At 40.4% G+C, this 11,991-nt stretch overlaps 3 protein-coding genes across 7 annotated transcripts in view; 1 reads left to right on the forward strand and 2 right to left on the reverse strand.

Moving 5' to 3' along the window:
- Nucleotides 1-622: 622 nt before the first annotated feature.
- LOC109463022 (cyclic AMP-responsive element-binding protein 3-like protein 3) lies at nucleotides 623-7,257 on the reverse strand. 3 transcript variants are annotated; one of them, XM_019759686.1, is made up of 13 exons: nucleotides 6,947-7,257; nucleotides 4,652-4,813; nucleotides 4,264-4,371; nucleotides 3,923-4,016; nucleotides 3,456-3,550; nucleotides 3,198-3,284; nucleotides 3,032-3,079; nucleotides 2,845-2,903; nucleotides 2,680-2,748; nucleotides 2,477-2,561; nucleotides 2,160-2,262; nucleotides 1,911-2,035; nucleotides 623-1,627 (listed from the first exon to the last, which is right to left on the reverse strand). In XM_019759686.1, exons 1-13 carry the CDS (start codon nucleotides 7,040-7,042, stop codon nucleotides 1,490-1,492), a joined length of 1,269 nt encoding a protein of 422 aa, XP_019615245.1. In that variant the 5' UTR covers nucleotides 7,043-7,257; the 3' UTR covers nucleotides 623-1,489. The 3 variants fall into 3 exon arrangements, with proteins under 3 accessions (XP_019615245.1, XP_019615248.1, XP_019615247.1); XM_019759689.1 differs by having other exon boundaries at nucleotides 7,071-7,254; XM_019759688.1 differs by lacking the exon at nucleotides 6,947-7,257 and adding an exon at nucleotides 5,769-5,857.
- A 292-nt stretch (nucleotides 7,258-7,549) lies between these two features.
- LOC109463024 (ubiquitin-like protein 7) overlaps nucleotides 7,550-11,991 on the forward strand; it is a 6,544-nt gene continuing 2,102 nt past the window's right edge. The window contains exons 1-9 of one of the 3 annotated variants that reach the window (XM_019759690.1): nucleotides 7,552-7,762; nucleotides 8,239-8,358; nucleotides 8,588-8,667; nucleotides 9,057-9,141; nucleotides 9,300-9,357; nucleotides 9,528-9,690; nucleotides 9,904-10,026; nucleotides 10,349-10,510; nucleotides 10,802-11,072. In XM_019759690.1, the coding sequence (XP_019615249.1) occupies nucleotides 7,597-7,762; nucleotides 8,239-8,358; nucleotides 8,588-8,667; nucleotides 9,057-9,141; nucleotides 9,300-9,357; nucleotides 9,528-9,690; nucleotides 9,904-10,026; nucleotides 10,349-10,510; nucleotides 10,802-10,924 (1,080 nt within the window). In that variant the 5' untranslated portion in view covers nucleotides 7,552-7,596 and the 3' untranslated portion in view covers nucleotides 10,925-11,072. Of the gene's footprint in view, nucleotides 7,763-8,238; nucleotides 8,359-8,587; nucleotides 8,668-9,056; nucleotides 9,142-9,299; nucleotides 9,358-9,527; nucleotides 9,691-9,903; nucleotides 10,027-10,348; nucleotides 10,511-10,801; nucleotides 11,073-11,991 lie in introns of those variants that run through there. The other 2 variants (XM_019759691.1, XM_019759692.1) reach the window with 2 other exon arrangements.
- LOC109463026 overlaps nucleotides 11,156-11,991 on the reverse strand; it is a 9,047-nt gene continuing 8,211 nt past the window's right edge. The window contains exon 10 of the mRNA XM_019759696.1: nucleotides 11,156-11,280. The gene's annotated coding sequence lies outside the window, so the exon portion shown is untranslated. The remainder of the gene's footprint in view (nucleotides 11,281-11,991) is intronic.

Below are 11,991 nucleotides of genomic sequence, written 5' to 3' on the forward strand. Positions count from 1 at the left end.
AGTATAGTTGTGGTGTCTTGACAAATGTGATGTGATTATTTTGAATGGAATTTAATTTCTTGATTGCAGTTAATTGTCATCAAGTATTGTTATTGTAAGTGGTATATGTCATCTCAGATCTGTACACTGTGACAATTAGCTCAAGAAGTTTGGAAACTTGAGCCAGTGGCATCATCCCACAATAATTTTTTAGCACAAAGTTGGTACTCATGTTCAGTTATGGCTTATGCTTCCCTCTGCAGATTATCCAGTAGTAACCCTGGAGGTGGGAGGTGTGCAGTACTTGACACACATCCACCCAGCTGTTCATCTATGCTGCCTAAAATCAGTGGGATAGAACAACATGGCTTATGGACTGATGGATTTTTGTTCAGTTTAGTCAGGGGAACAGTGTGAATGCACTGTCAGAGTACAAACTATACTGTATAAGGCCACACCTCTGGAGACCCTAAATCTAAAGCAAGAGCATGAAAAAAATACTTAAGGGCCACAAATTGTGAGAGAACACACTGTAACAACCTACAACATATTCTTATATGGTTAAGTTTGGGAATGATAAATGTGCGATATTATAAGTGGATCAACTTATGAAAGAGTATCCCACAACAAAGCAACATTACTGAAATGCAGACATTTTATTCAGCCAATTCTATATCCCCATCTATATATACAACACAGCAGTTAAGAATCCTTCTTGTGTAAGTTATTTTGTGTGTAAAACCACAAAAATGCAGATTCACTTTATAGAAATTTTCAGCCAAGTATGGACTGAAATATGATTATATTATAATGATCTATAATTAATATTTACACTTTAAGTGTACTTTGACATCATCAGTGTACAACATTTGAAGATATTTCATAATTCTTTTATCATCCTATAACAAACATAGCGTGGGTGTCATCCAATTTGTAATGGCAACCCCAAAACAGGACTGGCACCCAGGCTATAACAAACACTGCATTCTAATTCCACTTCCACTGTATGCGTGGTTTACACTATGTTATAAGATTATTTAAGTCGTGATGAAATGAGATGTGATGAAATAAAAATGAGCTCTGAGGCTCATACTCATTACCTATAGTACTATGCAAACATCACTAACCCATGGCTGTACAACATAGAACATATCAAAACTTACATCCTTCTTCATTCATACATCTTTGTATACATGTGTATGTCCGTGCAAGTGAGCACTTACATGTAGGAGAGCTCCCAAAAGCAATGAAACAAGCAAGTTGGTACTTTTTACAAAATGGGCATCAACATTTACATGTTTACTGTGTTAGCCTGGGTGATACACCCTCTAAACACATCCTACCAAGTGGTATTGAAGTACTTATTATAATAAGTAATCTCATATATTAAGAGGACAAAATTGCACCTTTGCTTTGACCAGTGTGATGAGGTTGGACCAAACACATAACGTTACATATACATGTAATGCGTCAAGGCATTTAACATATATTAGACATACAGTGTATGAGGTTATATCTCATCAGAATGCTTTATGACAGGCTTTTGTGTGGCATTATTGTCCCCAGGCTGTTCTGCTACACGCATGTCCTTCCACTGTGTAGCCTCTGAGCCCTCAGACTCGCCACTGGTGTTCTGTACCACATATACCTGTGGAAGTACAAACGTTTTTGTCAGTCTAATAATAAGAATGAATAAAGAATGGATCAAACAAACAAACTTGCAGTGTTTACAATATTTTGTATTTTCTAGTTGAATTCTTGTATCTAAGTTGTCCTGGTAAAAGTTATATTCTACTAAAGGAGCATGAGTAGATGTGTAGATGAGTTGATCTTGACAGGGACAAAGAAATAAATACAATACTGAAATTTTATGCTCTGAAATTCTGCAGCTGTGTTTCAGTAGGAATAAAACAGATGCAGGGCTGCCTGACCTTGAGTGAGTCTGCAGGTATGCCTTCCTCTGCCGGTGAGTACTGGTCAGCCAGGGAGGTGTCCAGTCCGTCCACCATCTCCCCCACACGGGTGAACTGCTCATTTAGGAGATTCCTGGACACAACTACATGTAGGGAAATGGAAATTTTGGTTACATACATGTTGGCTTGTATGCAAAAATAAAGTTTAAATGTGCTGTCAGACTAGTCACTATTGAAGCCCTAAGCAACATGACAGTGAACACTAACCTCCCGTGGGCACATGGCCCTGAACTGAAGAGTCCGACTCAGGACTTTTGTTGAAGGGGCTGAGGCTGGGGAAGATCAGCAGTGTAAAAGACAACAGAAGTACCTGGGGAGGGGGGCAAAAGAAACAAAGGTAAGTATATCATATATTATGTGTTATGCATATGAATAATATTTCTTATCAGCATCTCTCATGGGGAAGCATTAATTATGCCTTTTGAAACATAAATAATTAGTTTATTGAAATATTGTGATTTCATGAATGATCAAATACTGGTACATTATACAACATATAATCAGATGCTATAACATGTACATACCATGACAATAGTTCTGGTCTGTGTGGTTTTGTTGGTGCTATTTGTGATCAGAGACTGCAGTTTCTTAAGCTGATCCATGAGGGTGCTGCAAAATATGACCAAACACTGTCAAGTCAACAATAGCAAGCAAATACAGGATTACAGAAACATGTGACAAAGTTAAAACTTTGAAGAAGAAATGATTTTAGAAGTTTAGTACTTACGCATTTTGTTTTTCAAGTTGATGTACTTTCTTCACTAGAGTTAGGTTCTGGGCTGTGCAGGCTTTAACCCTGTAAAAAAAAGTCATGGAAATCAGACTCTTTCGAAAATACAACATAGATCATCTTGCATTTACAATCTGACATCCTCAATGAAGTCAGTCTTACCTGTCTTCCAGTCCATCCATGTACACCTTCTTTCTCTTCCTGCTCTCCTGTGCAGAGATCTAATACAGGACAAACAATGAAAAGTCTGATGAACCACATTTGAACAAATCATTTCCAGGCAAAGAAGAATCATCAGATGTTCTTGTACATGCATTATGCTCCAGAATTCTTTGGAATGTGACCTTACCTTGTTTCTGATTTTTCTTCGCACTCTCTTCAGTGCCTTCTCTTCTTGCTGTGAAATAATTGGAAATGTCTTTTAATGTCAAATGGATTTGAATGCAAACTAGGAGATTCTAGTTGACACAATCAGGAAAAAGTCAGGGTTGAAGGGACAATGTCATGTATAATACCTTAGTAAGTGGGAGGTGCTGTGGCAAGGTAACACCCTCTGCATTGAGAAGTTTCTTCTCTTCATCTGTCAGTTTTAGCTCAGGGAACTGCAACATGTAATAACGGCACATGTTAAGAGAAAGTGCTGGATATCTATCTCACCCTGAAAAAATATAATTACGGTTAAAGCCCAATTTGCAAGTCACTGGGCTTAATTTCAGCATTTACAGATACACTACTGATAACTCAGAAGTAAACATTGCCATAGGTATGCTGACCTTCGTTCCACTCTTGGTGTACATGGGGAGTGTCATACTGTCAGTGTCGACTTCTGGAGAGTCCTGATTGAAGTAGTCATCTGCAACACCCCATGCTGGAGACACATAACAAAGGTCACTTCAGTACTGTTAAACTGTACTATCACTACCAATCAGCAGTTACCATGGTCAACCTGGAAAACAATCTACATATAAACAAAGTACTGGTACTAATAGTGACAACATGACAGCTTCTTTGAAGTTATTTGCTATGAAGTTCACAATTTAAAGTCATTTAATGGCAAGTTTCAAAAAGAACATTTCAACAATCTGAAGAAGAGATACATGCTAGAGTACTTCAGCACTGTCAGGATTGTTCTATGTTCTTGTTATGCTTTATCTTTTATGACACCAACAGCATAGCTCAAGTGCAAGTGCCTATCTACAGAGAAAATGGAACCTTTTTGTAGCAGCTAGATAAAACTTACGCAGGTCTATGCAGACATCAGAATCCCCTGCATTGTCCTCATCATCCTCATTCATAGTGTCTGATGTCTGTACAGTGGATATTGTTTCAGGATCCTGTAAGTACAAGTGTTGTGCACTCATCACACCTGCATCATCATATCTGTCACATTAAATGATAACCAGAATCCAGAATTTCTGGATGATATTTTTAAGATGTTTCAACCAACATGTGGGTACATTATGGACCAGTATTATTGGGAGAAGCTGTTAGCAAAGGGGAAAGGGAAACAGGTTTGAACTTTGAGCTATTTGAAAGTAACTTTTTGTATCAAATAACAAAAAGCATAAGACCACCCATTACCTGCTGGAAGTTTTCTGGTTTTCTGGTGTTTCCGTCAATGATTGCCTCCATCAGGTCAGAGAAGCCCAGATTGTCTTCTGGAAACATGAACGTCCCATTTTCACTGCCCTGGAGGAGAAATATTGACATTTGATGTCTCAGGGCAATACCAGGAATGTCAGACAGGATGAATGGTACCGGTAATGTTTAAAAAGGACAGACCGTACAGGCAAAAGCTATACCAACACTCAACAGAAAAGGGGATAGGCTTAAAGTTACACAAGGACTGTCTTTCTCGTTACATATAACTATTAACTTCAAACAATGGCCTAGCCTTTGATGACGAGCGGGTTTGACTTATTTCTACCCTATCAAGCATGTAAATCTAGCTTGGTGCATCTTTAATTACCAAATCACTGGAGCTGGGCGACAGTCCATTGGAATCATCTGATCCCATGGATCCCACAAAAGCGTCGTCTATGAGGACACCTTCCTTGTCGTCAAACAGGAGATCCAGCACATTTACATCATCTGAGATGCTGACTGTGGGCAGAGTCTGTACATCTGTCATCTGCAAGAGATATACAACTTTTAGCTCTTATGTATCAAACAAGAAAAATGCCAGCAGCATGCTACAACAGTGAAGGCACAGTTACTCAAACACTACAGGTTTACCGGGTAATTGTTCTGTCAACAAAGCATACTTCAATGCCAGTATGGACCTAATGAGGCACACCCCAGTTCTTTCATGACCAGGTCCGTGGTAGTGTCGGTAAAAAAGTGACAAAAGGGTTTTAAGGGTTCCAGTTTGAGGTCATATTCATAGATACTAACATGACTAAAAAGCGTAAGAAATTGTGATTTGAGGGTAAAAATTGATTTTGGCTTCAAGCCTTACTTCTGAGTGTTCTTCAGCAGCAGCCTTGAATAGAAGCCCCAAATAAACTGGGGTGTACCCTTTAACGAGCACAGACAGTACCTTTACTGTCAACTGTGAGATGTCTCTGGTTACTAGTATCTATGGTCTCCCTTGAATATGAATACCATGGTACCTTTCATATATTTTGGTCCTTGCACCATGTGTATGTAACAAAAGCCTATGTTGGGACTGAAAGCAAACCAATGATAATAGAACACTAGCATTCTTTTGCTTATTCAAAAAGTCATTGACTGTCCTTGACCTCTTTTCAATACATGATAATTGATACAACAGAGGTTAAACTTAAAGAAGCACATTTCTTAATCTGTCTCAATGTTTCAAGACAACATAGTTTTGATGAGCTTGCAAGACAAGCCTATGCAGCAGTTTTGACTAAATTTTGACAGACTAAAGTAGGAACTGTAATTAAGCCTACATGCACTGCAGAGTTGCATGTACATGCTATTTACGGCACAAAAATCAAGTCAACTAATGATATTTGAAAACAGTTACTACATGATCAGCATTAAGGTAATTGCTACTTTTGCACATAATTATCAAAGTCTAAAACAAACAGCGTTATAAAGACACTACAAAATAGACAAACCGTAATGACAGTAACGCCATCCTGGCATGGTGAGGCCATGTTTTACAGTGATGCCCTCAATTAACTCGACCCAGCACTACTGGTCGGACAGGTCACCTGACTACTGAGAACACGAGTAGTTTCATCAGCTAAGCTTAATGGCCCAATTACTAGGGCAGCTAATTGGCTAGTGGACAACTGACATGTTAGTCCACCAGTACAACTACATTTCTGACAGTAACATACCCCCAAGCAGTACAACAATGGTTCTATTAAACCATGTCAGCTTCTCAACCAGCCGTGAGAGCTATAACACCTGACAGTCAGAACAGACAGCCAGAGGATGACCACACTGTGGATGGATTGACAGAGACCCTGTGTACTTGGCATAAGCTATGAGACTGTCTACTCTGGACATCTACCTGGACCAATTACAGGAGCTCCTTGTACAGACATATCAAATAGAATTGTTGGTGGGATTAATAAAAACTTTTCCATCAATTGTTTTCTTGAGTTAAAATTTTTTAAGAAACGATCCTGAAGTTTTAAAATGTCACAAACTTATGTCACTTCTTCCTCAGCACAAAAGTGATATACCAACTAAAATTTGTAACGCAAGCATGTCCCGATCAAAAGATATTTTTTAAAAATCTTTGCAGTACCATAACAAGCCGCTAGGGAGCCCAAAATCTAATTATTTTGAGGTCAAGGCCAAGTTTTATTACAATCCATCCATAATTTATTTTTTGTGTTGTGCTATATCAAGTAAGTCTTGAGTGTAACGAGTCATTCGGTGTGATATAGCTAGCTGCCGCCGCGCCGCGTGTCTTCGAAGCTGGTGTGTTACGCCGAAGAGCGGTTATACTGGCTATACCGATACAGATATCACTTACTACTTTAAGTTAGTACAAACAGACAAATGCTACCAAAAACATAACCTGCACAAATGTGAAAATGGTTACAAATCTTCTCTTTGATGCCCAACAATTTGTTTACAGTACCAAACTGGCCCCTTTAGCTATAACGTTAGTTTTCTATATTTAGTGAAAGTGCAGTAGTGAATATTAACTTGATGTTGATCACTCATCACTAATAATGGGCCCTATACTCTACTCTATAAAATAAGACACACCCCTCAGTAGGACCACACAATACCACACCAAGGTGCCACACATTATGTCATTAGGTTCTAACATTACCTGTCTTGTGATTTTTCCACCAACACATCTGCTTCTTGCTACAGTTTCTCCAAATATCCAACTTCCGGGTTCATTTTGTATCGCCAAAACAGACATGTCTTCAGTCACAAAATCTCCAACTCACCCTGGCAAACGTGTATCCCACGAGCTGGGTTGATAAGACACACTGTCGTCCGCCCTGTGACACACAGTCTTCTTTATATCGCCAACGTCAACACTTCCACCTCAGTGTAGTAACGGGAAGACACATCAACGTAGTGAGGCGTAATTTTCTATTTTGGGAAACAACATGATGACGTGGCCGTGGCCAACCTGGCAAGACTGTACCATTATATGATAGCTAAAGGGAGTAAATGCTTTCTACAATATGAGAGTATGCAAATACATATTTTCTTCTTGTATTTTCCTTTACTATGAATTAGATTGAAGTTTGAGTTATCACAAATTATTTAATTTCTGTCATACAACCGTCATAAGTCTTCAAATTTAGTTTGAACCCTCCCTACCCTCCATACAACAATGGTTGATACCGATGAGCTCATCATTTAGACATTCTCTCCGCCAGGGGGCGCTCGTGATTGGATGACGTCAGACTGACAGAAGCGCCTCCTAGCGGAAGGGTTAATGTATGCTGGGATAGAATAACAAACATGGCGACCATCAACGTGAAAACTCGCTTGGACTTCAAGGAAAAAGAGGGAAATTTGCGCGAGCTTGCGAAACGTTTTAGTCTTGAAGAAGTGGAATTGTCTGAAAGTGTAGAGATCTTCCGAACACAGGTCGCTTCAAAGCTTGATTGCCCAACTTCGGAGCTAGGTAAGAGTGTTCATGTCATGCCGGTATGATAAAGCAAATCTCTGTGTTTATGTGTCGTCATAATTTCCTGCATTATTTTTCTGGATACATGTATCTAAGATTTTGAGTCAAATAAGCTAGATACATGTAGTTACCTCCATGCTGAAAGTATCAGTGGCTAGACTCTGGATAGACGCTTTTTGATTTTTTTTAATGAGAAAAGTTATACTAACTTATAGATGAGATTTTTGGGTTATGAGTTGTATTTTTTTCTTGCTGATGTTGTACTTCTATCTAACCTTGAAATTGTCAACTGCGCCAGCCCTGGTGTCTTTGTGAAGAAGATGCCACCAGGAAAAAGGGTCCTGGCAGTGTCCATATAGGATATGGGTCCATTCTTTTCCAGTTTCAGAAAAATATTTGCATCACTTGCAACAAGCTGAATTTCACAATGCCAAAAGGTTAAATTTCTGAAACTGGATCCTGTGTATTTTCAGAACTCATCTACTGTGGACGCTGCTTAAGAGATAACAAGACATTGGAAAGCTATGGAGTATCAAAGGGTAGCACTGTGCATGTTCTCAGGAAACGCACAACTGAGAACCAACAACAACCAGGTACCAAAATTATGTAACTAATATTCCAGACTTACTGCATTTGTTGAACCCGTCTCACCATAAACTTTTGTAAAGTGGATTAAGTAGACTTTTATTACGAGAATCTTTAATAAAATTCAAACCAGATGGTGTTACATGTACATTGTATTTTCAACATTTCTTTACTATATTTGTTTGTATGCATTTCAATGGCTGTGATATGTATTTTTTGTTGTTGTCTGATGTACAGAAGCAGCTGGAGGTACTGCTGTGAGACAACTCCTGGTGGCCCTACAGTCTGCCCTGCTCAACCCGGCCCACAGGGAAATAGTGAGAAATACCCTTTTGTACAGTACTTAGTATACTAGTAACGCTCCTTGGTATAACCAAGGATATTCTGTATAATGTCCTTGGTATAACAAGTACTAGTAAACAGAAAACCCCACTGCCCAGAAAATGTGACCTTCCAGAATAAACATGACAATGGGTCAGACTCATTGTCAAAATGGTAATTTGAAGTCATTATCGGCCCTGTCCTAGTTCAATGAATATTGATGGACCACATGTCCGGAATGTCACAAGTTGCAGGCAGTCAGGTCCTCACTTACAAGTTACACACTGTATCATGAAGAAGACCATTTGCGCTACTTTTGGTCAAAGAGTTTTTGAGCCGTAGTGAAAGTGTAATGATGCACATTATATGTCGCTTTCCTTTGCAGGTACAACGAGTCCTGAGCAATCCTGTAACAATGGAGAGTGTGATAGCTGCAACACCAGGGCTGGCTTCTGATCAAATTGCACTGGGTTAGTTTTGTTGTTTGTAGTTGCATATTTCTAAAATACATGTTTAAACTGATAGCATTGACTATATGTACATCATTTTTTTGTACTTTCAATGGGTACCTTTCTTGCAGGTGCTTAATCTTGACTTCTAAAAATCTTTGCTTTTCTATCATCATTAGCTTTGCTGAGAGATGGAGAGCTGTTAATGAACCTGGCAGACCCAGCTCAAGTGCAGAAGTAAGATTTTTATGTTTCTTCCTATCTGAGACCTCGATCTACACAAAGTATTGAATTTTCCATTTTGCTCTAAATCAATAGATGTTTGATGTTTGGGGAATACGTGTGGACTGAAGCTCTGTCTTAAAGGTGACCATTTCTCAGCCATGTTGTCGTGCTCCTCTCTACAGGATAGTGACTGCCCACCCCTGCCTGGTGCAGGCTGCCACCCTGATCGCCACTGCTGTGAACGAGGAAGCAGCATCAGGGGGAGCTCAGGGGGGGTCCAGTTCAGGTGGAGGGGGGTTGTTTGGGATGGACTCTGAGGACGAGGATATGGAGACAGCTGACCAGGTAAGAATGTCCCTTGCTCACATGCTTCACTATTTTCAACACAAAGGCTGCAGTGTGAACCATGATCCCCCTCCACTGGTTCTTATTGCCTTTTTCTTTAAATGGTATCCGTACATTGTAGCTGGCAGTAAACTATATTTAGGATTGAACTACAAACCTATGAACAACTTGTTTGAGTGTGCACATCCTCAGACAGGTGTTGACTTGTTACAGGGTGTAGGAGGCAATGACTCCCAGGCTGCCACACCCAGCCCCATCACACCTGTACAGCTGGCCTCTGCACTAGCAACAGCAGCCATGAACATGCAGCCACAGGGTGGACAGGAGGTGCTACAGGTGGGTAATTCTGTGGTGTGAATGGAGTCAGTAATTGTGATATAAAGTCTTTGCCTCTTAATGTTTGGTAGGTATGGCAAAACTGGAGTGTGTTCAGTGTTACTGTTACAGAAAAATGTGATGGTTCTATGTACCATTATCTTAAGTGATAATTAGTGTTCGGTAAATCTCCAGTTAAGATCTAAATACATGTACAACTCTGGCTGATGTACAAGTCTTGCTTTGCATTTAGCACATCTAGTAGCTACTGATATCTTGTTTTAAAATGGTGGTATGAGGACAGTTGTGTGACTTATAGTCCTGCATGTCGTCTGCTGTACAGAGACCGACTGCTAACACAAGTGGATCTAGTTCTGCCACCACACCCACTAGTTCTACTAATACAGCGTCTGCCAGTGGAGGAGAAGCTGCAGGCTCTCAACCAATGATAACCCAGGACCTGTTCAGTCAGGCCATGCAGCAAGCCCTGACAGCTGCCACCCAGGTACCAGTTCTACTGGTTGTCACACAAAACATTGCTGGTGTGGAGTCAGTAATGCATGGTTTCCCATGACATGTGGTGTGTTGGTGTTCAGGTGGTGATGTAGACACTTGTGAATGTGACTGGAACAATTGATAAATCCCAGTTCCCTTCTCTGCAGGCCACCCCACTGTCTTGTTTTATCCACTCTTCACTGACAGCAGACTTTGACAACCCTTTCAGCTTCACTGCCCACTGCACTACCTTTAGTTTCTAGTCTGATGTTCTGTTCTAATATTGTGCGTGTGTGTTCAGTCCCAGCTGCAGCAGATGCGTGAGATGGGGATCACAGACGATGCCCTGAGTTTGCGAGCCCTGCAGGCCACAGGTGGAGACGTCCAAGCTGCACTGGAGCTCATTTTTGGAGACGGTCTATGAAATCACATAACAGCCTTACACGACATGGGAATGTGAATATAGACATTAGGCTCTGGAGTGACAGAAACAGTTTACGAGCTATGATTGTTGTACTAGATAAAGATGGTAATGGTACCCTGGGCCTATACACGAGCATTAATTTAAACTAGTACTGTAGCTGAATATATGTTGGTCATGTTTCTTACTGGTATTGATTTATACATTAATTCATTCAATGACACTGTTCCTATCTAGTGGTTTAATTCCATATTTTTGCCAGGCTCAGGAATACAAAATATCATGTGACATAATTAATTTCTGGCTATTAAAACATTCAGTTACTTTAAAAAATATTTACAATGGCAAAGACTTAGTTCTTACCTCCGGGTAGGGATGTATATCCCGAGCGCGGAGGTTTTGTGAGGGAAGACGAAAATTGCGTTCGCACCCGTTTCTCGCGTTTGGGTGGACGGATATGTCTGGGACTTGGTATACGTTTTGCTGTTGGGCTGTAGATGGTGCACGTTGTTTTGGTTTTTTAGTATGTGTGTTTTAGTGCGTGAAAATGATGCGTTTAGACCGCCGATGGACACCCCTTTCAGTGTGAAAGTGGGCCTCAGCTTTTGACCTTTGCATGTATAAGGACGATTGAGGTCGCGACCACTGATCTGACCTTTCACACAGAGGGGTGTCGATAAATTCTTTCTTTGAAACTGTTCAGATGTGAACCACATGTGCCGTCAATCAACGTCTCATTATCGTGCCTGGTGGGACCCGCTGGGGGGATACTTTAGTACGCGTTCACAGGACACGTAATCGGCACTTCCTGGTTAGCCAATGGGTCAGGGGTCAACGTACTGTTGCGCAACCTTTGTGTTGGTTGTTTTCGGCGTATATTACTTCTAACTTACAAATACCGCGGATTCAGACCTTTACTTCCCCAATTTATACGAAGAATCGGCGGAAAATGGAGGAAGTGACAATAAGGATGACTTGCACATGCGGGGAGGTACTTCAGCAGTTATTTTTAACGTCTGATTCCATTTAACGGCTCCGGTTGTCATTCTGAGTTTCATTACGAGTTCCTT

The sequence above is a fragment of the Branchiostoma belcheri genome, unplaced genomic scaffold, assembly GCF_001625305.1.
Source record: "Branchiostoma belcheri isolate BF01 breed outbred unplaced genomic scaffold, Haploidv18h27 scaffold121, whole genome shotgun sequence".
In the NCBI taxonomy this organism is placed as follows: Eukaryota; Metazoa; Chordata; class Leptocardii; order Amphioxiformes; family Branchiostomatidae; genus Branchiostoma; species Branchiostoma belcheri.

What these genes read in the sequence shown, in the direction of transcription:
- LOC109463022 (XM_019759686.1), bottom strand. Translation starts at nt 7,042, where the DNA reads ATGTCTGTTTTGGCGATACAAAATGAACCCGGAAGTTGGATATTTGGA. An exon ending in GTGGAAAAATCACAAGACAG is followed by an intron (nt 4,814 to 6,946) that starts GTAATGTTAGAA and finishes TATCTCTTGCAG; the next exon opens with ATGACAGATGTACAGACTCT. An exon ending in AGCACCTCCCACTTACTAAG is followed by an intron (nt 3,080 to 3,197) that starts GTATTATACATG and finishes ATTATTTCACAG; the next exon opens with CAAGAAGAGAAGGCACTGAA.